Here is a 25,201-nt window from a genome sequence, read left to right on the forward strand (position 1 = left end):
AAAAGCCCCATCTGAAACTGACATCCTTCGAGCAGTTCACATGACAATGACTGTTCACAAAACTAGGTCTCCTAGTCGATCTAGAAAAATCCACATTAAAGTCAGTACAACAGCTCGAATTCATTGGTGCTCAACTGGATTCCATACAAGCCAGAGCCTTCCTACCACCTCACAGAGTTCTAGCCATAATGGAACTGGTATCTGTCTCCAGATCTCCACACGGACGTTCTTCCATCTCTTAGGCCACCTGGCTGCAGCTACATTTGTGGTCAGACATGCAAGATTACACTAGGTGTCTTCAGAATTGGCTCCATACTGTATACCTCCCCCACAGACAGAGCATGCACAAACTCCTATCCATGCCAAACCAAGTCAAAGACACTCTATTGTGGTGGACATATCCCAACGTCTGTGCCTGGGGTTCCCTTCTTGCAACCTTCACCTACCATGATCCTAACCATCAATGCCTCCTTCACCAGCTGAGGAACGCATCTACGTGAACACAAGATATGGGGCAGATGGACACTCACTGAATCCATCTTACACATCAGCCTGCTAGAATTAAGAGCGGTCTGCAACATATGCTGACATTTCTTACCGTTCCTCAAACATCACACCATGTGAGTGATGACAGACAATCTTGCCTGTATGTATTACATCAACAGGCAGGGAGGAGGGAGATCCAATTCTTTATGTTCAGAGGTGACCAGGCTATGGAACTGGTGTATCCAGAACAACATTTCCATCTCAGAATGCACCACTCCTCTATGCCTTCCCTCTCTTTCCTCTCCTGTTCCGAGTCCTATGCAAAATACAGGAGGGCCAAGCTCAGGTTATACTGATAGCCCCACATGGCCATGACAAGTCTGGTACACTTACCCTTCTTCACATGAAGCTATGCCAAACTATCCATCTCCACCTGACATCATTGCTCCTCTCACAAGATACAGGACATGTTCATCACCCCAATCCTCAAATGCTCCATCTCAAGGCATGATGTATGTGAAGAAGTACTTCATTCTTCTTCTTCAAGTAGTGTTCCTCTGGATGTTCCACTGTAGTCCACTTGTGCAGTAACTGAGGTTCTTTGAGATCTGTATCCCCATGGGTGCTCCACTACCCACCCTCTTACCCTCTGCTTCGGAGCGGATCACATAAGTTTTGAGGAAGAGAAGGAACTCAAGGCGGTCAGACCACACAGCTGCACTTACAGTGGAGCACCATGGGGACACACATCTCAAAGAATGTCAGTTACTGCGCACAAGGTGAGAGTAACTTTATCTTCCTTCTCAACCAACTTGGCCTGAGACAGAGCTTCAGCAGTATCTCACCAGTGTCTTGTATAACAGTACTAACATCTCCCTATCTCTACTGGAAATACCTCATCTGGTGCATCCTAGGACCGCATTAGCTTTTATCACAGCCACCTCACATTGGCAGCTCATAGTCATCCTGTGATCAACCAATATGCCTAGGTCCTTCTCTCTTTCTGTCACCTCCAACTGATGCATCCCCAGCTTACAGCAGACGTTCTTGTTATTAGTCCCTAAATGCATGACCTTGCACTTTCCACTGTTAAATATCATCCTGTTTTTATTACTCCAATTTACAGGATCATCCAGATCTTGTTTTATGGTATCCCACTCTTTCTTTGTATTAGCAATACCTCCCAACTTTGTGTCATCCACAAACTTTATTAGCATACTCCTACTTTTTGTGCCAAAGTCAGTAATAAAAAGGTTAAATAAGATTGGTCCCAAGACCAATACCTGAGGAACCCCTCTAGTAACCTCCCTCTAGCCTGACAGTTCATCTTTCAGTATGACCCATTGTAGTCTCCCCTTTAACCAGTTCCTTATCGACCTTTCAATTTTCATATTAATCCCCATTTTTTCCAATTTAACTAATAATTCCCCATGTGAAACCATATCAAATGCCTAGGTAAATTAGATCCACTGCATTCCTTTTGTCTAAAAAAAATCTATCATCTTCTCATTCTCAGTGCTGACCAACTCTCAATCCCTGGAGATTTGCCCACTACCGACTGAGTCTCCACCTATTACTTTGAGTGTTCCACCTTAACCAAGTGAGGAGGAAGAGGAAGATGATGGGGACTTTTCCTCAGTGTCCTATATTTCTGTCCAGGGCTCTCCCATTATCAATAAGCTCTCTATCCTGAGACCTCTAAGTAGTCAGATGATCCTCATGAGAGACATGCTCTATCTGGCGGGTATGGACACCTTTGGGTGCCTCCACCAGTGGCCGTACTATGACCTTTGAACAGCTTACCACCAGCAATTCTCAAGGGCCCCTTATGTTTCTCGTTGGGAGAAGAGCAGATAGCCCCCACCGGCCTCCCTCTCTATGGTTCCTGATCCACAAAAGGAGACCTTTGAGAAGCAGGAAGTGAGATCAGACAAAGAGATTACCCCTACAACTAACATCCCTTCTTCTTCTATTATGCCTCCTTTACTATCCTTGGCCGATGATTTTAAACAGTTACAGGACCTCATTAAAAGGATAGTGGACTTTTTGCAAATTCCACTGGAGGAGGTTAAGGAGTTGTGCAGAATATCAAATAATTTATGCTGTATTTCATCATCTGCCTGCATCATGCTACCTATTAATGAGGCCTTTTTAGACCCTGAAAAAATAATCTGGCATACACCGACCCCAGTACCACTCACCTGTAAGAAGGCAGATAAAAATACTATGTCCCCTCCAAGGACTCTGAATTTTTATTTTCACATCCATCCCCCAAATCCCTTGTGGTTGATTCTGTGAATGAACACGGCAGACAGCATGATGCTAAATCAACTCCATAAGATAAAGACTTAAAGCATCTTGATTTGTTTGTCCATAAATCATACTCATTGGCTACCTTACAATTAAGGATCACCAATTATCAAGCCCTCATAGTGAAATATAGCCATAATAACTATTCAAAGTCAAATGCCTTTATTGAGCATCTGTCAACAGACCATAGATAGCAATTCCAGGTGATCATTGCAGAGAGCCAACTGCTCACAAGAATCTCTCTGCAGGCTTCACTGGACGCTGTTGATACAGCTTCTCATTCTATCTCCACAGCGGCAATCACGAAGAAGACGTCCTGGCTTGAGCTCTCAAGTTTTCTGAGAGAAGTCCAAAATACAGTTGAGGATCTTCCTTTTGATGGATTGAAGTTGTTTGTGGAAAAAACAGATGAATCTCTGCATACCTTAAAATATTCTAGATCCACCTTTCACTCTTTGGGCATTTGCACCCCAGTACAAAAAACTAAGTTCAGAAAGTCCCAGATGGCACAGAGATCTCATCCCATCCAGATTCCTGCCCCCCAGAAACATTATGAACCCAAGCACAAGAGACAGTAGTTCCAGAAGAAGAGACCAGCTACTTCTGAGGAATCACACTCATAACCCACAACTTCGAAATATCAATTTTGACAGTTTGATCAAAGAGCTGAGTTACCATCCCCATTCTGATCTGCTGCAATAATCTGCATGTCTCCCTTGCTTTGGCGACTGCCTTTCTCAGTTCCATCAGAACTGGGAACATATCACTATGGACAAGTGGGTTTTGGAGATCATTTCAACAGGATACTCCATCCACTTTACCTCCCTCCCACCCCCCCATACCACTCCCTTTCCCATCCCTTGTCAGCACAAGCACCTTTTGCAACAGTAAATTGATTTTCCTGAATTTGGGTACTATAGAACAAGTTCCCACAACACAGGAGGAAAAGATTTTGTTCTTGGTACTTCCTGGTTGCAAAAAAAGAATGGTGCTTGGAGACCTATTGTAGCTCTAAGATTACTCAACAGATTCATGAAGATTGAGGTTCAAAATGGTAGCTCTTGCTGCAATAATTTCATCATTGGACTAAGGGGACTGGTTCTCATTCCTCAACCTTCAAGATGCTTACTTTCAGATAGCAATCCACTCCTCCTGCAGAAGGTTCCTACACTTCAATCTGGATCAAGAGCACTTTCAATATATGGTGCTCCCATTTGGTCTCTTGTCTATGCCCAGAGTGTCCTCAAAAGTTCTTTTTATGGTAGCAGCTCATCTTCACAGACAAACTCTGATTTTCCCACACCTTGATGATTGCCTGCTCAAAGGTCGATTCTTCAACGTAGACTGGGATTACAATTAAACACCTGACAGTCCACCTTAACCCTGGTTCAAGATCTTGAGTTCATAGGAGCTTACCTCTATGCAGTAATGGCCAAACCATTCTTTGCTTCGCACATGTTCATAACCCTAGTCAATTTAGTCACTACAGCCCAAGTCAGCCCTCAAACATCAGCCAGAAATTGTCTCCAGCTGTTGACATGTGGCAGCTGGCATCTTTGTAATAAATCACATTGGACTTCACATGCACTGCATTCACAGGTGGCTCAGAACTGTTTATTCGTCAAGCAAACAGTTTAAATAAACTACTTTCTAATCTATGCTTTCCTTAATTAAAAAAAAAAAAAGCCCTTAACTGGGGGAAGAATCCTCACAATGTTTGTGCAGGGTCCCTGTCACCCAACCATCTCCAACATTAGCAATAACAATGGATGAATCCCTACTGGGATGGGGAGCTCACCTAGATGCTCACATTGTTCTAGGCAGGTGGTAGCCTCTCGAGTCCACCCTGCACATTAATTTGCTGGAACTCAGAGCAGTCAGAAATGCCTGTATCCATTTCCTCCTGCTGATCAAGGGCAAATACATAAAGATCATGATGAACATCATGACATGTATGTTTTACATAAGTCATCAAAAGGGGGGAGTGAAATTGCCTTTCCTCCATGCCGAAGTAGTGAGGCTTTGTAATTGGTGCATATGAAACCAGCTTAACATCTCAACGGCTTACCTTCTGATGTACAAAATATCACAGCAGATGCCCTCAGGAGATGCTTCTTACAATATCATGAATGGGAAATAAGTCCCACTATACTCCACCATATATTAAAATGTTGGGGAATCCCACATACAGACCTGTTTGCCACAGCCAAAAACAAGAAGTGCTTCTAGTTCTGCTTCAGAGATGGTCTGGATCGCCTCTCTCTGAGAGATTGCCTTGCTCTTTCACTAGAGTCCAGGCCTTCTGTATGCATTTCCCCTGATTCCCATTATATTCAAGGTGCTGTTCAAGATAAAGAAAGACAAAGAAAGTTATTAATATAGTTCCGATGTGGCCAAGACAAACGTGGTTTCCTTACCCACTCAGAACACTATTTGTCAGACGATCGCTTCCTGGACTGTCCCCCATCTCCTCTCTCAGAATGCCAGTCAAATCCATCACCCCAACCTCGGGGTTCTCCATCTCAAGGCAGGGCTGATCAATGCTTCACGAGGTTAGAAACAACTTAATCTGAGGACATAAAGAGAGTGCCATTACGTATCAGGAAACAATCTACTTGTGACACATATACTCAAAAGAGGATGAGATTCAAACACTGGTGTAACCTAAAACATCTCACCTACATCTTCTCCATTATCATTTGTACTAGATTACATTTTAGAGTTAAAACTGACAGGATTGTCTTTAAACTCCGTAAAAATGCATTTGGCAGCTATTATGGTCTTCCATCATATGGTAGAGGGTTTTTCCGTCTTCGTTCATCCTACAAGGACGTTTCTCAAGGAATTGGATAATCTCTTCCCACAAATCAGATGCCTTACACCAGCATCAGACCTCAACTAGGTACTCAGATGTCATATGAGGCCTCCCTTTGAACTATGGCCACCTAGTCCCTTCTACACCTGTTTATGAAAACTGCATTTCTAGTAGACATTACTTCTGCTTGAAGAGTGGGTGAGATAGGGGCTCTGATGACATAGCTACCACTTCACAGTCTTCTTTAAGAATAAGGTCATGCTAGACTGCATCCCAAGTTCCTGCCAAAGATATCTTTGGACTTCCACATAAATCAACCTATCCACTTTCCAGTTTTCTTTCCTACGCCACACCAAGATAAAGAAGATGCGACATTACATACATTCAATGTCCAGAGAGCATTAACTTTTATTTAGACAGGACCTAAGCCATTTAGGAAACTTCCCAGAGTATTTCTCTCCTTTGTGGACAGAACTAAGAAATCTCTGATTTCCAAGTAAAGACTCTCTGGATAGATATCTGGCTGCATTACCTACTTCTACCAGTCTCATGATCTTTAACCTCCCTCTAGAGTATTAACTCACTCCTCAAGACCCCTCTTTATTTCAATAGCCTTTCTTAAGAATGTTCCCATCACAGAAATATGTAGAGCCATGACTTGGACATCCATTCATACATTTGCTTCATATTGTGTAGTCACTCATGCCTCAGCTTCTGATGCCATATTTGGCTCTACTGTTCTATCTTCAGTTTTAGAATCGACTCCTAAGCCACTCTGCAGAGTGGAGCACCAATAGGGACACTACTTGAAGAAGAGAAGGTTATTCACCTTGTCCAGTAACTGTTTCTTCAAGATGTATGTCCCTATAGGTGCTCCATTACCTGGCTCTCCTCTCCTCTGCTTCAGAGTTCCTTACAAAGGGCTCTGCGGTAGAGAAGAACTGAAGGCAGTTTGCTGGTGCAGCTCTATATATCCTTGGTGCAGTGCATGAGGCTGTGGGCAGCATGTGCGTGGGCTGAACAGACCCTGCTACCTAAAATCTCTGATCTGAAGTGCATGGGGCGTAAGCACACCTAAAGTGGACTCTTAGTGGGGGACACATCTCAAAGGACCATAGTTATTGCACAGTGTGAATAACTTTCTCTTACGTTTGTTTTTAAATCTGCTGCCTATTATTTCATTAGGTGATCCCTGGTTCATATGTTAATGTGACAAATAAATGTTATGTGAATATCAGTAAATCACATCAGTAAATGTTATATTATATCAATAACTAATAATGATGATTGTATGCATGCATATTTGTTCCTAAATTACAAGTTTCAAAGTTTTCCATGGAGCATCAAAACATTTTTAAAGTTTACATGTATTCTGCGGACTGGGCATTACATGTCAATCTTGAATGCTGTGTTCACTATGCTTCCTCTGGTTTAGAGACCAAGGTCAACCATCTTTGATACATTCAGTTTCTTTGAGCTCTGGGAGTCTATCATATGTACCAAGATTATAATTTCTTTGTGGCACAGACATCTGGTACCAGTGGGCAGACATTATTATAGTTTTTATTTCAAGTTGTTTGTAGAACTTCACACGTTCTTGTGTAGGTAGCATAATGTCCACATTTCTATTAGAGGCCAGTTTTCAGGGATTTATGAATTTGACCATAATTAGCTCGGAATTAAACTTTAGACTGCAGTGTCACAGCCTGAGAGCTTTCTTTTAATTCAGAATTGAAATACTTAATTTGGTAATTTTTAATTTGTAAGAGTACAAAAATCAAAGTGAATTGGTAAGAGGTGTTTTTTTGTGCGTCACTGTTAAAGATGTCCTTGCACCTTAAGCTGAAATTGTGTGGGACATAGTCCATAATATAAAACAATACCTCCAGTTATCTGTGGTGGAGGTTGGGGAGGAAATACAAATGATGAAGTCACTTGATGAAGAAAAACATCTCTTTCAGCTGGCGTGGTAACTCAATTCACTGTCAGCTCACTGCTGCCACTTGTTCTGCATCAGTGACTTAGTGACGGATTTGCAAACCTCAATCATGCTGGTTGTAGACATTGCTTTTGGTGAAAGGAGAGGTGGAGAAAATCAAATTGGATGTCATCTTAGCATAAAGAGCTTTTTACAGCTTTGATTAAGAGTGAATATTGGCTATTCCTCTGTCAGAAAGAGCCTGTGACATTTCCAAGCCTTTTTTTCCCAAGGTGTTGTCTTTTTGGTGTGGTACTTACGGAAACTTCATATCAGACTGCTTTGGGGATAATTAAGTGGAAAATGAATGGAATAAAAGGGTTCCTACCACACTTATATAGTAACTTTTCCCCTACAAAATATCATAAGGATATTTAGTAAATCTATCGAGGACACTGTACGACTCTGAAAGTTGAAATATCTTACTGTATAACCGAGGTCTGCATGAAACCTGCACATTAAGGTCTTGATCTGCTGGGAATTTACTGTCTTCCAAAAAGCAAGGATAACTCATCCTTATCAACATCTTCACATTTGTGATAGCATTTGTGAAAAGAGGTGTAGTTTGATCAAAGATGGGAGGATTTAGCAAAACATGCAGTAGTAGGTTCTTCCTGTGCTACCTGAAACAAATAGGTATGGAACCAATTTATTGTGCATAATTTATTACAGCCCCTGCTGAAATATCTTACACTCTTTGAAATTCTTCAGATATATAGTCAATAGGGAGCTTTCAGAGTATATTTGCTTTCCTACAAGTTTCAGTTAAATCAGAAATTCAAATGCAAAATGTAGCATTCAGGGACATTTTGTAGATTTGTGAGATCCCCTTGGGGACTTTGGGTCAAATCTAAAATAAATTATTAAATCATTCTGATCTTTATTTATTATTAGTAATAATATTTTATGTATGTATGTATGTCTGATAGTACCCCCAGTGTTCTGAGGGTTGTACAATCACAACAGAAGACATGGGTCCTTGCCTTTAGGAGTTTACACTTTAAAAACTAATTATTAACCTATGTATAATTTAATACAAGTTACTAATATGTGAAATCAATTCTTCACATTGTTTCAGAAGACCATGTGAGAAAACACACAACAGAATGGAAGTTACTTGTAAAACAATATGAACGTTGCATGCTGTATATTTGTCAGATGTGTTGTACCATTGGATTCTCTGGATTTTGTAGAGAAATAAGAATATAAAAACTAGCAACAGTTTAGCCGCAGGTGTAAAGTAGAGAGATGGATGCTGAGGTTTTCAAATAAGTGTGCATGCAGTTGTACAGGAATTTCCATGTCTAAGTATCTATAGTATAATTTGTGCATAATTTGTTTACCTCTGTAGCTGTGGTAGCATGGGCAGCAGTGGGAGGCAGTCTGAGTACAAACCTGTCCAGACCCTGTGAGTATGTACTCAGGTGGCTAGCCTGAGCCGCTGCCTGCGGTACCATGTCTACACTGCGATTTTTGGTGATGAAAACTAGCATATGTCTCCTCGAGGTGGGAACCATGCTACAATTCCAACTCTAGACATACCAACAGAGCTTTATCCAGTGTAGCTTCATTACTGGATAGGAATTTCAGTAATAAAGTCTGAAAGTCATAAATATGGGGGTTATTATGGCTGTGTATTGGAGCTAAAATGTCTACTTTGGTAACTCTGTTTGGGACAGTGACTTGTCTAACTCTGTTTGTACAATGTGTTGTATAATAAGACCTGGATACTGAATTGGACTGGTGGAGTTATGCTATACCATAGCGTAAACATGAAATAATAATAATAATGCTTGCCCTGCAGTTCATTTCTCAGGCTTTGCAAGCAACCATCACTCTTAAATTTGAATTCAGTTAACTCCAACAGCTATGGGGAATAAAGGGAATCCTGTCTCCCTGCACAGCCTACTCTTCTCTTTCCTCAACAAACCCTGTCCCCATTACAGTAAATATAAGATAAAGTGTTCTTGGAGCGTATTGGGATGGGAGGCTGCAAGGAAGGGATTCACTAGCTGCACTGCTGCATAAATATCCTCCATCTGTGATCCTGGAATACATTGCACTTAAGCTATCTTTCATTCACCTTAATGTATTTATCCTCAAAATATCCCTGTGATTTATGGAAATAGTATTATCCCATGTTAAAACTGGAAAACCAAGACAAAAAGCATTTTCCATTTTTTCTGCCATGTTTTAACAGAACCAAAATAAAATAAAATAAAATCTGGACAGTATTGCTCTGAGTTATAGCAATGCTATAGCACTGCTAAAATAAAATATAGAGAGATTTTTATATAAGAAATATTCATTGTTCAAATAAGAGTGATAGTGTTTAATGAAGTCAACAAAAAAAAAAAAAAATTAAAAAGGCTGGGAGACACTGTCAAGTAAATCATACCAGTAAATTTGCTCTGCATTTTAAAATTTAACGAGGCTCTTAAAATAAACATACTTTAAATTTAATTCCCAGGAGAATATCTCTGGCCACTCCCAGACAGCTTTATAAATCCTCCAACATGACTCAGCGCTGGCAGCGACGGGAGATTTCTAACTTTGAATACTTGATGTTCCTCAATACTATAGCAGGTAAGGTTTATAACTCTTTAATCCCTCATAATATGTTTGTTTGTCAAAATCTTGAGTACCATGACTTGATAGAATACATTTATCCCTCTGGAATTCAGCTGCAGTTTTATGATAGATTCTGAAACACATTAAATTTTATCAGAAAATGCTCAACCTATCACTGAGGCTTTAGATTCATTTATTGTTGTGAAGGTTGTTCCTTGCTCTGCTTCTGCCATTTCCTCTGCTGACAGCTTTGTCTGAAGCTTTATTAGAGTCAACAAACCATTGCCAGAGAGTGTCTGGAAATAATAATGGGAAAATGTAATTTCGCTACTTCGTCATTCTCAGCAACAGCAACTAGACAGCAGAATAACAACAGTATTCTGCCTAGTACAAATGTCACCTGGATTGTGGTATGATTAGATTACAGCGTCGTTTCTCTTTTAGTTGTTTGTACTGCAATATAATATCAGATTAGGTATTTAAAATGAGAAATAATTTCCGTAGATATCCACTCTTTATTAGTAAAATAAAAGTTTTTCTGGCAATTCTCACTAATTAAACAGTAATAGTAGCAAGCCCAATTCCATCTTCCTGTTTTCTTTATATTGATTACAGGAGAGATTTGAAACATAAAAGGATGCAGCTTTCTGCATGATGTACAAAAATTTACCAAACACTGGTCACTGTTATTTTTCCAGCAGCATAACATATAAATTGCTCATGAATCTCACCATAGGGAAACTTTCTCATGTATCCCACAGCAGTGAGCTCTAATTGGGAATAAAATTAACTCCACTGAGCATATCAACATCACTTTGTACTCCAGTTACAGTTGACACACCACACATGACTGAGATGGTTCTCCCTATATTTTCCTCAGGCCAGAGATCTGAAGGAGCTCCTGTATCTAAAACCAGCGTCAACACCTCATCTGTTCCTTTACTTTGACTAAAAATTAGCAATTTTTTTCACACCAATAATTTGTTTGCCAAAAAAATGCAGTTTCCGGTCAACCAAAATTATTCACAAATCCACCAAATAATTTTGGCTCAAAATATTTTTTGAGGTTGGATTCACAAAGGGGACTTAGGCACCATTCACATAACCACTGGAGAAGGAGGAGGCGAATAGGGTGATTCTGCTGTGTACCCCTTTTGCCCAATAGTTCAGTGATTAGAGCACTTATCCAGGATGTGGAAATCTCAGGATCAAATCCCAATTCTGCCAGATGTTAGACAAGGAATAGAACTCAGATGTTCCACCTCCCAAGTGAATGCCCGAACCACTAGGCTATAGGAAAATATTTCGAAGTGGGTCTCAATCTTTCCTGTTGAATTTGTTCCACTTTGTTTGTATAAATAATTAACTATTAACTGGAGCAGGGACCAGAACTTGGGTGTCCCCTCTCTCAGGTGGGTGCACTAACCACCAGGCTCTCAAGTCATTCAATCTCTCTGTGACTCTATAAATATTTAAATATATATACAAAGTAGACCAGCTTCAGCCAGAAAGATTGAGAGATCCCTGCAAGATATTGAAGTGTTATCATTCTCATGATACACTCTGTGTCTCAGTTTTCCAGATGTAAGTGACTTGCCCTAAGCCACACAAGAAGGTCTGTTGTAGAATTGAGAATTTAACCCAGATATCCTGTGTCCTAGTCCAGTGCATTAATCACAAAACCATCTTCCTCCATAATTTCCTGTGTATGTTTTTAGTATCTCTCTGTCAACAGCTTTTGTAAACATCATCTGTTTCTAGCCCCTTTGAATGATGGCGGACACACTCCAAAGCTCCTTTTTAAAGCATATTCTTTAGAAATTACTGTGCATTATTAATCAGTTGATCCGAGGTCACTTATGCCTATGGGCATCACCAACACATATGAACTTGGAATACGTAATTATGTCTGAAGTGGTGTAGGTATTACAGTGATGCTTTCACTGTGGTGTCCCTCAACAGACAAACTCTGCACTTCAAAGACCACTTTAAAGTATCCCAAAGGTTTCCATTACAGTTTTTTTTTTAACCTGTAGTTAAAGACTACCTCTACTAGACAGGCTTTTTTGTTAGTCATTTGGGTGGGGACTTAAGGCAAGTTTCTCTGTAGTTGGTTTCACATCATTCAACTCCTTTGTTACAGTTCCAGAGGGGTAGCCGTGTTAGTCTGTATACAGCAAAAACAACAAGAGTTCTGTGGCACTTTAAAGACTAACAAATTTAATTTTTGTAGGCATAAGCTTTCGTGAGACTCAGCTCACTTTGTCAGATGCAGAGGTAGAATGATACAGTAAATAGGAAACATAGATATACAAGTGCATAGAGAACAATGGGGGAGGTGGATGAAAGCCAGGTACTTGAGGGCTAATGACAGTCATTGAGTAGGAGGGGAGAATGGGTGAGCAAAGCAATTACCTCTTGTAATGAGAGAGCCATTCCAAATCTCTGTTTAAACCCAGTTTGAATGTGTCAAGTTTGCAGATCATATCTAACTCAGCAGTTTCTCTTTGAAGTCTGTTTTTGGAGTTTTTTTGGAGAAGTACGGTGACTTTCAGGTCAGTGACAGTGTGACCTGGGAGATTAAAGTGTTATGGATGTTATTTTTTATATCTGATTTGTGTCCATTTATTCTTTTGCGTAGTGATAGTCCAGTCTGGCCAATGTACATTGCAGAGGGGCATTGCTGGCATATGATGGCATATATAACATTAGTGGATGTACAGGTGAATGAGCCCCTTATGGTGTGATTGATGTGGTTAGGACCAGTGATGTTGTCACTAGAGTTGATGTGTGGGCAGAGCTGACAACGGGATTTGTTGCAGGGATAGGTTCCTGGGTTGGACTTTTTGTAGGGTGTATGGTTGCTGGTGAGTATTTGCTTCAGATTGGGGGGCTGTCTCTGAGCTAGGATGGGTCTGTCGCCCACTGCTTGAGCGAGAGACGGATCATCTGCTAGGATAGGTTGTAGATCTTTAATGATGTGTTGGAGAGATTTTAGCTGGGCACTGTAAGTGATGACCAGTGGGGTTCTGTTGTTTTCTTTGTTGGGTCTGTCCTGTAGTAGGTGACTTCTGGGTACCCGTCTGGCTCTGTCCATTTGTTTCTTTACTTCTCCAGGTGGGTATTGTAGTTTTAGGAATGTTTCATAGAGATCCTGTAAGTGTGTGCCTCTGTCTGAGGGATCGGAGCAAATCCGGTTGTATCTTAAGGCTTGGCTGTAGACAATGGATGGTGTAATGTGTCCAGAGTGAAAGCTGACCGCAATACGTATCTTCATGTCTCCAGCTTTCAGAGATTTACAAGAGGTAATTGCTTTGCTCACCCATTCTCCCCTCCTACTCAATGACTGTCATTAGCCCTCAAGTACCTGGCTTTCATCCACCTCCCCCATTGTTCTCTATGCACTTGTATATCTATGTTTGCTATTTACTGTATCATTCTCCTTCTGCATCTGACGAAGTGAGCTGAGTCTCACGAAAGCTTATGCCTACAAAAATTAAATTTGTTAGTCTTTAAAGTGCCACAGAACTCTCGTTGTTTTTCCTTGTTACAGTGTGGCCATACATTTACACTCTAGATACCCAGCAGCTACTGAATGCAAGGTTTGAAGAAATACTGGCTTGTTTTTCTTATTCTTGCTTGTCTGTGTGCTTCTGTTTTCTTCTTATTTACTTTTTTTTTTTTTTAACACACAATTGATCACTACCTTGACAGTGTCTTTTTGTGACTTGGCACACATGTATTCTGCCAACTCTGAATTTATCTAATTTCAAAAAGCTTGCAAATTCTTCCTGCCTCTCAATCTCACCCGGGTAAATCTCATTGTGTAGCACACGCAATGCTCTGTGTCTAACCAAATGTTTCTCACATTTTGCTGTTTAATAGCCAACCTTAATGAAGCGTTTCTGTAATACACATTCAAATTAAAATGTAGATAAGGGATGTTTCATCCGCATGTAATATTGCCTAACTTATGTAAAGATCTAGGTCTTCAGAAGAAGATAAGCTGTGTTGCCTGATCCTTTTGGTCAATCTTAGATTGGCTAATGTATTTCTTAACTCTCTCACTCTTTCTGATGATGTCTTGATGCCACACGTTAACACAATTTGTCTTTTCTATGAGGGGAGCCAATGTGCTGATTATTAAATACTTCAAAGAAGACCATAATGCATGTTATGTTAAATGAGTTCCCTTCATTAGCTCCTGTGCACCCTGCCCAAAGTAGGATGTGAATAGGGTGTTAAGCAATTAATGTTTGTGGAGTTTCCCTCATCATGCAGAACATTAATTAAAGCTGCTCCTTGTCTGAAACCTGTCTGCATTGAATGGAACTACTGCCAGAGTCTCCTTTAATGATCTACAAATTCTCTAATCACTTTTCCAAGTTGGGTAACGTTAGCCTTTGTGCTGTGCTAGAGATGCGGTACCAGCATACCATCTCCTAAACCCCCTACAAAAGATACCTAAGAAAAGGCCAGATCCCTTGTATGGGGCTGGGAGCAAAAACTAGTGTTTTCTTTGTTAAAAATGGCTCATTCCAGCCCTCACATATAGAAGTCCTATCACCTCTTCTAGCAGTCCTATAACTCTTGTGATATGATAGATCTTCTTAACTTCTTCTATAGCAGCCGCCAAATGGTGCAAAATTATTATGAAATTGGTATGGTGTGCCATACAAAATGCATATGAAAAACCACAAATGCATCTGCATCATTATAAAATCATATTTATCTTGTTTTCTTAAGTTTTGAAAGTTCATTTAGTAAATAGTGAAACTGTTAATTTACAGAAAATATTTCAGCCCCCAAAGCTATTATATTCTTTGCCTTCTGTTTTGCTGGTCATAGAATGTTCTCAGTGTTGTTTTTTGAAAGGGAGAATAAAATGTACCCTTGACAGCCTAACCAACTGCCCAGTTCAAAAAGAAACTGTATACTTAGAAGCATATGGGAATGCACTTGCCTACAAAACATTTCCCCTACATTGAAAACAGTAGAGTTGATAACTGTCTAAATGCACCAGAATCAAGCAGAAGGTATATCCACTGCTGGCAGAGAGCGTGACCTTCAGCAAACCCTGTGAATGAGTCAATTAAAACAAAATGTGGTGTGCGCAATTCCATAGGCAACTTCGGAACATTTAGTAAAATTATAAAATCCTGTGGTAAAGATAATGTCTTGCTAAATAGAGACAATGCATATTTTATTGGTTTTATCTCTGGAAATGTGATTTCTAACACTCTCATTTATTTTTAGACTTATAGTCCTTCACAGTGGGAACAAGTATGAAATATTTGTTTTAAAGGTGTAGTAAGCTTTTGTACCAAGAATGTTCATACAGACAGTGATGGTCTAGTTTTAGACCATTAGCTGTTTGTTTAAATGGCACCATCCTGTTTAATATCCTCATCTTTAACCACTGAGAGAAATACACCCTGTTAATTCTTTTTCTCTGTCACTGTGCATCTGCTAACTGACTTGTTCATTTCATCTGAGTCACACATTAGCCACTTAAGTAGCATGGATGTTTGCCAAATTGTATTCTGGTAAATAGTTCACAGCTCTTTTGGTTATATTTCCTCTTTTCACAAACAGCAGATTTCAACTAGCAAATTTTTTTGTTACTACTTTTGTCCATTCTTTTGTAGCTTATCCTTCTTCCTGTCATTATGCCAATTTTGGCATCTAGCACTTTATGAAACAGTGAGAAAATCATCCAAATGTTCTCATATTATCCTTCATTGCAATCATTCAAACACAGTAGGCTTGGGAACTGCTGAACACATTCACCAATGGGATATCTGACATAAACCCATTTCCTTTCTCTTGACATCTGAGACTCTGTCCTTCCACATAAGATCTCCATTGCCCACTTGTAATACTGTTAGCTTTGGATAATTGGTTGCTGTCTCTGCAACAGAACCACTGAACCAAACACCAAAATCTACAACTTGATTCTCAACTCTCTCCCTGATGGACCAAGCCTGCCTTCACAATCTCAGTTCTTAGCTATAGCATAATTTCCTAATCAATCCTTCATATACTTATTACCCTACAGGCAAAAAAGACTTTTGTGCCACTTTATTCTTTATCTGTAAATCTGCCTATCATATCCTCTGAAACAATGCCCACTGTCATCTTTAACTCTTCTACTACTGCAGACTTTACTCATACCTTAATCATTGTCTGTGTCAACTTTTGTAGTTCCCTCTTCCTCAATCACTGTTCCCTATACCTAATTGATCCAGAACACTCGCATTCAAGGACATATGATTTCCCATAATTTTCTCTGGATTCCTGTCCCTCTGGAAATTCAGTTCAAAATTGCCTTCTTTATTTTCTAAAATCTCTGAAGTCTTGTTTCAACCTGTCTTTGTAACCTCTGTTTTTAAGGTCCTCACCTCTTCTCTGCCCTCTCTTCTGACTTGAGCATATTTCACCACGCTTACAGCTCTGGTTTTTGTTTTTTTTTGAGGGAGTTTGGATTTTTTTCCCAAAGGTAAACACTGCACTCTGCTATTTATCAATCAGTCTCAGTTTTATATTTTCTGTGTCCCTGGTTTTTGTCCTAGTTTTGTAGACATAAGCCTTCCTGGTCAAACTCTTCCCCTTTGCCCCCCCCCACTACCTGTGCAAGGATTCCTTAGTTTTGAAGAAGCAGAAGGGAGCAGTAGCTATATTAATTGACTCAGTGACCTTTCTCCAGACTCACAGAAAAAGGCCTTATGATATATTAACAGAATGTGTGTAAACTGAACACTCTAGGTGATGCAAAAAAGAAGTCTTTTTTACTAATTTCAGTTTGCAAGAATATTGGATGGGAGAAAAACCTTTAAAATCATCCAAAACCAGTAAGATACAAGAATCAGAATTGGGAATGGGGAGAAGGTTGTTATATCTAGAGATCTGTGCCGATAAATCTCTGTGATTCTAACATGGTAGTTTTGAAATCTAATTCCCACACTTTTAACTGATTTTTTTAAGGTATGACAGATTAAATGTACCATACATCTCTGTGTGTGTTTAAATTAAAAAAAAAAGAAAGAAAAAAAAAAAAAAAGAAAATTCCCATATGCCAGGGCTTTTAACAAAAGTTTATGGAGGGTGGAGGAAAATGATACATTCAGGTAAAGAATGTAGACCAACTTCTACCACCTTCTTCTTTTTTTTCCTACTGTTTAGCATTTTCCACTTTTTTACCCTGTGATGTACAAGCCCTCACTGGTTAATTATGTATATATTTAGCTACTGCATGTGTTGGGCTTATTATTGTCATCTAATTAGATGTAACTCGAACTGCTTGCTTCTAGAAAAATCATTAAAAATTCTTTCCTAATGACCTAGAGATGACAAAATGTCTGTAAAGTGTGAAGAAGCAGACAAGCACAGGAACATCGCTCTTAAAGATTGTTAATCCAGATGCTGCAATCATCTAATTAAACAATATTTTGCTGTCATTAACATTTTCACCAAGGAATTGCAGTTATAATTTCTTTGTCAGCTGTCTCTAGATCACTTTACCTTCAAAACTAAAGTGCCATATAAAAACATTAAATTAGATGGTTTAATTTAAAAGTTTTTTTAATGAAGAAATATATCCAGTATTTCTGAGATCTCATTTACTGTGCCTCACTTTTATTGTTCAAATAGATTAGTGTCATAGGCTTGCAATATTTAATATTCAGCCTTTAACATTAATCTCTATAAGATTAGCTGCTGAAAAATCTGCCGCTGCTGAAAAGGTATGATGTCTACCAATAGCAGTTTGGGTTTATGTTGCATAATTATTTAACTAAGGAACAAAACAGTGGCAATTCTTGTGTACAAGCATCAAATAAGTGGTATTATAGTGAAATACTGTCTGCTTTTTATAGTCAGTAAACGATCATAGGAGAATCAAAACCAATCAAAAGACTGTTCCTTGTGGAGTTAAAACAGTGATATTTATGCATGTTTAGAATTATGGATATATAATCCCATAATACCACTAAATCACTGTTGTCCATCCAGATATCCATAAATACAATACTCCTATAACATCTTGCATATACTATGTCTATATTCACAGTGTAAATTAATGTTTATTTACCCAATGTATATGTTAATAGTGTAAAATCGTTAAATGAAGTAAAAAAATGGAATCACCTTTTCTAATAAACAATATTTATACTAGCCATAGTTAGTGTTTATATAATACTTTATATGTTCAGCTACTTTACAAATATTAATACTAATTAATATAACAAATCAGGGAGGGTTAGAGATAAATATTATCCTCCCTGTTTTTTTAGATCAGAAACTGAAAAAAAGATTGGGGCTTGTCCAAAATCACACAGCAAGTCAAAATTCAGGTCTCCTGATTTACAATTGTTTGCTTAGTCTAGTAGGCCATACCACCTTTCAATGAATATGTATAAATAAATGTTAGAGTAAATTATAGGAGTGATTTATATATTCAATAGTTAGACTATTTTATTTTAAATATTGTAACATTTATTTTAGCCTTGCTCCTTGAGTTGCCTGTACAGTAGTACTGAGGTACAGAAAGTTCAGAGAAAAGCAGGGAGAAAGATTCCTGTGATGGCCCAAGATCAGGCTCAAATTTCTAACCTGTTTTTCATGCAAGTAGTCCCATTGGCTTCAATCAAGGTTATAATATGGGGAAACAACTTCAGCACATTTATTTTAAAATAATAAAATTCTTTGCAGTTCTACAGCACCATTCATTTAAACTATAACAGGGTTCAAAAAAGAACTAGATAAGTTCATGGTGGAGAGGTTCATCAATGACTATTAGCCAAGATGGTCAGAGATGCAACCCCATGCTCTAAGTGTCACTAGCCTCAGTTTGCCAGAAGCTGGGAGTGGACAATAGGGGATGGATCTTTCAATGACTGCTAATTGAAAGACAGGATACTGGACTAGATGGACCATCGGTCTGACACAGTATGGCCATTCTTATGTCCTTATTTGAGGATCTCAAAGAGCTTTACAAATATTAATTAATTAAACCCTTTTACGAGGGGGAAATTAATATCCCCATTTTACAAAGGGGGAAAATGAAGGCATAGTAAAGTTTAGCAACTATACCAGAGTGTTACTTCAAAACTTTGGCAAAAGCAGGGGGAAAAAACCAAAACTATTAATACTCACTCTTGTGCTTTAGCCACTGAACACCTTTCCCCTTTATGCTGATAAAGTCTTGTCTGCTCCTTGAATCATATGTTTGATAAATGTTCATCTTCTCCAGGAGCCTTATCATAGCATATATTCACTGATTTTGTAATTGTTGAGATTATATGAGCGTTACATTTGTATTTATCTGTTTCTTTATTTGTACATTGCACATATATAGGTATTAGATCAATTTTCCCTTCCAAATTCTATTTGTAGCTAAATTAATTAAAACATCGATTTATTAAAAGTACAAAATAAGAACACAAATTGTTAATAATACCTACTTTTACTGGTATCAATAAGGCTGTATATAAAAATAGAGAAATGTTTGTTGTTCATCAACATTCATTGAAAAAATAGGGTGTTTGTGGAGCAATGAAAGTTTTATATTTCACTAAAGCAGACATGATTTTTGTGTAGAACTACCCAGAACAAGGAAGTCTGTGTTTCCCTGTGCCAGGTTTTGTACCCCAGGAATCTGTCCAGAATCTGGAAGGAAGCAGTTAGTGAGACAGGGTTGTAAATCTGCAGCAGGACTGGGAATTGTTAACGTAGGTTATTTCAGTCTGTTAATTTAATACATGCATACACACACATATATATATTTATTGCATTTTTTTAAAGAATCATATTGCATATTATGTGATTCTCACTGAGTCAATATGGTAGCTGGTTCAAGATTGAGTGACTTGTTTTTTTTTAATATTTCATATAATTGAGGGTTTTTTTTCCCCCTACTACTAGCTACTAATTGACATGGATATAAGGTTCTTTCCTATTTACCATCTTCTAGTTGGCCAGTCATTCTCAACTGATTGATTTTAACCGCAATTTTTTTTTTTTTTATAAATTGGATCTATAAATTGCTTTTGTTCATTTGAACTGCTTACATATAGTAATGGGATTTGTGTTTTAGATTTGGGGGAGATGCCTTGGGGCTAGAGTTTAGTTCAGTTTTTTTGAGGAGGCTTTGAATCTTGACAGTAGTTAGGAAGTCGTTGGCATTGGCGGTCCCTTGAGATGAGGATGACATCCCTCAGGATTGGTGGGTCTTCAGATGACTAAGGAGCCCGATTCTGGATGCACACATTCTTATGCGGGGTGAACAGAGGGTGTCCTGAAGAGGGCTGCTCAGTTGTGGATGCAGCAGCCGAAGAACACCCCTGTCCCGACACAGGTGCCCAATGACCATCACGCATCCACTGCCTGTGTGCAAATTTTTGGCTGGGGGCCTCTAGGTATCACAGCTCTGCCCCCGTTGCCTGTCCTCCATCGCCACAGGACTTTTGGATCTGATGGAAGCCTGCGCGTGACGTGTTTAACGTGGGGACTCAGGTGCACAGTTGGATCCACACAATCTTGGTGGTTGGTGGCTGGGTTCTGTGGCATGGCGAACTACAACAACTGAGGCCACTTCCCCATTGCAGCCCTCTTCTGCCTTCATAGCCGTTGAGGCCATAGCTTTCCTCCACCTGTTCCACTGTTGAGGACTTCCTGGATCGTTCTTTGTCTGGAACCTCCCCTTCGACCTTACTGCCATGGTTGGCCCTACTAGGAGTATAAGCTTCAGATGGCATCGCTCTCAGGTTCGTTGGAACAGACAAGCATCTCTGCCACAGCAAGGTGACGATCCACGGAGTGGAGTTAGGAAGTAACATTAAAACAAATGCCATTCACCCATCTCAGTGGAGTGGAAACTTGATGGGGCTGGTGGTGACTGAGACAGCTCCAGATGACAGGGAGAGGAGAGTACATGCTGGGAAGAAGCAGGGGTGTTCCCTCCTCCTCCAAAGTCTCTAGCTACTCACTGAGCAGCTGGGAATGGAAGGGAGCTGAAGGAGCTTAAAGCCTAACCCTGGCCATGTGTAGCCTCTTTTTGCTCTGTTTCAGCAACCTCTTTCCCTCAATCTGTAGTGGTAGCTTCGCAGCTATATTTTGTGGGTGCTGATCGCCTGTGTTGGAATCAGGAGGAAATTTTTTCTTCATATAGGGGCCAAATTGACATAGGCCTGGGGGATTTTTTCACTTTCCTCCCAGCATCCTGGAGGTGCAGTTAAGTTAAATAGGAATAAAGATTTAATAAGTCCTGGTAGCAATGTTAGTTCGTCATAACTTGTGGTCAGTTTCCAGTGCAGTTTAAAGGATTAAAAGGAGCTATTCCCAAAAGTAAAAGACCTGGGATTTGTGCTCCTGACATATGGGGAGACCTTGTATCTTCACAAGCTTACATCCTCCCTTTAGTACCCTTTTCTCACTCATCGAGCGAGGTGAGAGTGGTAGGACTCAAATGAGTGAGTTGAGTCCTGGTGTAGGCTGATGAGTCTACCCTGAGTTATAGGTTATATGATAGGAGCCCTGTAACCCCTACACTGGAACCACTAAAAATTCCTGGTATGTGAGAGTATGCATGACAGGGAGCATAAGACTCCTCCCTTGTATTAAGTTTAATGAAGTTGTGAGCTGCTGGTTAAAATCCATTCCTGTGTCTGTTTTCATTTGCCAGGGTGCCCAGATCAAAATTATTGTAGTAGATGTTTGGTCTATATCTTGGATTACAGCACACATACACATCCTCCCTTCCTTTCTCCTTCCCTTCAATTCTTTAGATTAAACTATAATTTATGGTATTGACATTCAGTTTTATCTTGTGTATGAAGTCCAGATAGTTCTCCACAATGTTCTTCCATGTTTTTAAGTCAAATGTGTAGAGGTTAATATGTAATTTATTAAAGCTTGAATCTTAAGCCTTGTCATTGGTGATCCCTCAGAGTTTGAAGGTGATTGTCTTCTAATAAAATGTTAGCTGGTTATCGCTGGTGGATCCTCGGGTGACTAATGAGACCTATCCAGGATCAACAGACCTTGTCATAATTGGGGGCAGACAATTCCCAGTGGAAGGGGAAGATGTGCATTGTTAAATCTAGCCCTGACATCCTTGCCGCAAAGGCCTTTTCCATTTGGTCGATTGAGGGCTTGGGTTTCCCAAGAGTTTGTCAATATTGCACTTCTTCCTGTTGGCTTTGAGGGTATCTTTGGAGCACTTTATTTGCCTGCCCCTTGACTGTTGGCCAAGGTTCAGTTGTGAAACATGACCTGCTTCAGGAGTCGACTTTCTGTCATTTGAAGAATATAACCAGCCCAATGGAGTTGGTGGCAGATGACCATAGCTTCAGTGCTGGAGGTTTTGGCTTTGGAAGAGACTAGATCCACTTCTGTACTTTTGCAGCATGCACCCATTTCTTTTTTGTTACTTGCCATCTGCATCACTTATCTCAACTGATACACTTCATGGAAACAAAAATGATTCTTCCATGTTTAGATTTCAACAGATGTTTAAGAACGTTGTTTAGTGCTGTTAATGGACACTATCAATTAGGATTAAGGAGCATGTGGTATTTTTTTTTTTTTTGACAACTCTGAACATTATTCTCCTCTTCTTATATATAACCTATGTGGAATCTGTCTTCCGAATTTTCATTCAGATACATGCAACTTTCAGATGATAACTGCTTTAATATAATAGCAGGTAATTGGGAATGTAAAATACAGCAAACAAAGATAATTTACTACTAGATTGTTTATCAGTGGCATAAATGGGCAATATTTCATAACTTTTACAAGATTGCTTTTTCTTCATTAGGACGAACGTACAATGATCTAAACCAATACCCTGTATTTCCATGGGTGTTAACGAACTATGAATCAGAAGAGTTGGACCTGACCTTACCAGGCAACTTCAGAGATCTTTCAAAGGTATTTTTCATCCATTTATGTATTTTATGAGAGAAGTGGTAAAATTAGATTGACATATTAAACCTCTGTAAATATGAAAAGGAATCTTTCCATAGTACCTGAAATCACTGATTTTCAGCCATATGGACTTGTGTAAAAATTCAAATGTATATTTAGGAAAGTAAGCATTAACTGCCCAACATGCCTTATTAAAGACAAAATTTGGTAACTGTGTCAGAAGCATTTTTGCTGTTATATTATTTTAGGCTCAGGTTTATAAAGGTAGATATCCTTACCCCAGCTGCCATTACATGGTACTCTGAAAGACTAAATGGCAAAGTAACTTCATAAGTAGAAAGTGATTTCTATGGTACATAATTTGTCCTTTTAGGATATTACCTAGAAGACTTTTCTGTCTTATACTAAATCTTTATGTTATGATGTTTTTATCTCCTTGATTGATTGGCTACAGGAGGGTAGCTCTCTATATTCCTAGGTATCACGATCGCTTTCAAATAGTTGTAAACAAAAGATGTTTTATTAGCAATTTTACAAAATGAGAGAAAATCACAAGATAAATAGAGATAAACATACCTAGACACATGTGCAGTTAACTTTTAAATGTATCTTTCATTTCCATGCATCTCTCAATTTCCTTGATACAGTGGGGATTGGAAGCATACGTACTAGAAGGACAGTAGAACCTCAGAGTTATGAACACCAGTTACGAACTGACCAGTCAACCACACACCCCATTTGGAACAAAAAGTACAAAATCAGGCAGCCATGGGGGAGGGGGCGGAAGCAAATACAGTATAGTACTGTGTTAAACGTAAACTACTAAAAAAAATAAAAGGAAAGCAGCATTTTTCTTCTGCATAATAGTGTTTCAAAGCTGTATTAAATCAATGTTCAGTTATAAAGTTTTCAAAGAACAACCATAACATTTTATTCAGAGTTACAAACATTTCAGAGTTACGAACAACCTCCATTCCCAAGGTGTTCGTAACACTGAGGTTCTATTGGACTTTCTTTGCAGTACCTCTAGAAGCTGGAAGTACTTTAATCTTGTTGGGAAGCCTGCTCTCATGAGACTTTTAGACTAATTTTGAACTTAGCATGTATGGATAGATAAAGCAGCAGGAGAGACTGAATGGTTTGTAAACCCTCATTTAATCCCATTTTTTCTTTAAAAAACAAATACATAAATTAAGTTAAAAACTGTGGCAGATCTAAACAAGATGGTTGAGGCCCAGCCTTAGGTTGTATTCCTGCACAGCTGCTGGCACATAAGGATTTCTTGCATAACCACTAATGGATAAAATCTTTTTTATCAACTGTTGCACTTCTACCTTCTCACAGGTCTGCCTTCAACCCTCTTGCCCAAGTCCCCATCTTTAAAAAAAAAAACAAAAAAAAACCTGTAAAAAAAACCCACAAAAGTTTTCTTCTGGAAATAGTTAGGGTTGCTACACAGTTACATACCTGACACAAACCCACAAAAGCAAGGAAATAAAAAATTCAGATACCTAACATTTCCCTATCTTTGTGATTTGAGTGTATCATCAGGTGATCAGGTATGTTATGTGTATCATAGAATCATAGAATATTAGAGTTGGAAGGGACCTGAGGAGGTCATCTAGTCCAACCCCCTGCTCAAAGCAGGACTAACCTTAGCTATATCATCCCAGCCAGGGCTTTGTCAAGCCTCAGCTTAAAAACCTCTAAGGATGGAGATTCCACCATCTCCCTAGGTAACCCATTCCAGTGCTTCACCACCCTCTTAGTGAAAAACTTTTTCCTAATGTCCAACCTAGACCTCCCGCCCTGCAACTTGAGACCGTTGCTCCTTGTTCTGTCATCTGCCACCACTGAGAACAGCCTAACCCCATCCTCCCTGGAACCCCCTTTCAGGTAGTTAAAGGCCGCTATCAAATCCCCCCTCACTCTTCTCTTTTGCAGACTAAACAAGCCCAGTTCCCTCAGCCTCTCCTCATAAGTCCTCATATAGCAAAATGAACTGCTTCCAAAAGAATATTTTGTGAATTATTACGTGGAGCCTTTCAGCAGCATCTATCTGATAGTGGAATAGAATTTATTTGAACATTTGTTACTGGAATCACTAGACTTTA

General features: G+C 39.2%; 1 protein-coding gene across 9 annotated transcripts in view; it reads left to right on the forward strand.

Moving 5' to 3' along the window:
• The window catches only part of NBEA (neurobeachin), a 748,678-nt gene that overhangs the window by 594,353 nt on the left and 129,124 nt on the right, over positions 1-25,201 (forward strand). For all 9 annotated transcript variants that reach the window (XM_067562991.1, XM_067562985.1, XM_067562986.1 and 6 more), the window contains 2 exons: positions 10,060-10,175; positions 22,978-23,090. In XM_067562991.1, coding sequence (XP_067419092.1) covers positions 10,060-10,175; positions 22,978-23,090 — 229 coding nt within the window. The remainder of the gene's footprint in view (positions 1-10,059; positions 10,176-22,977; positions 23,091-25,201) is intronic.

The sequence above is a fragment of the Emydura macquarii genome, unplaced genomic scaffold (assembly GCF_026122565.2).
Source record: "Emydura macquarii macquarii isolate MOO-44397 ecotype Brisbane River unplaced genomic scaffold, CSIRO-AGI_Emac_v2 contig_2473, whole genome shotgun sequence".
Classification (NCBI taxonomy): Eukaryota; Metazoa; Chordata; order Testudines; family Chelidae; genus Emydura; species Emydura macquarii.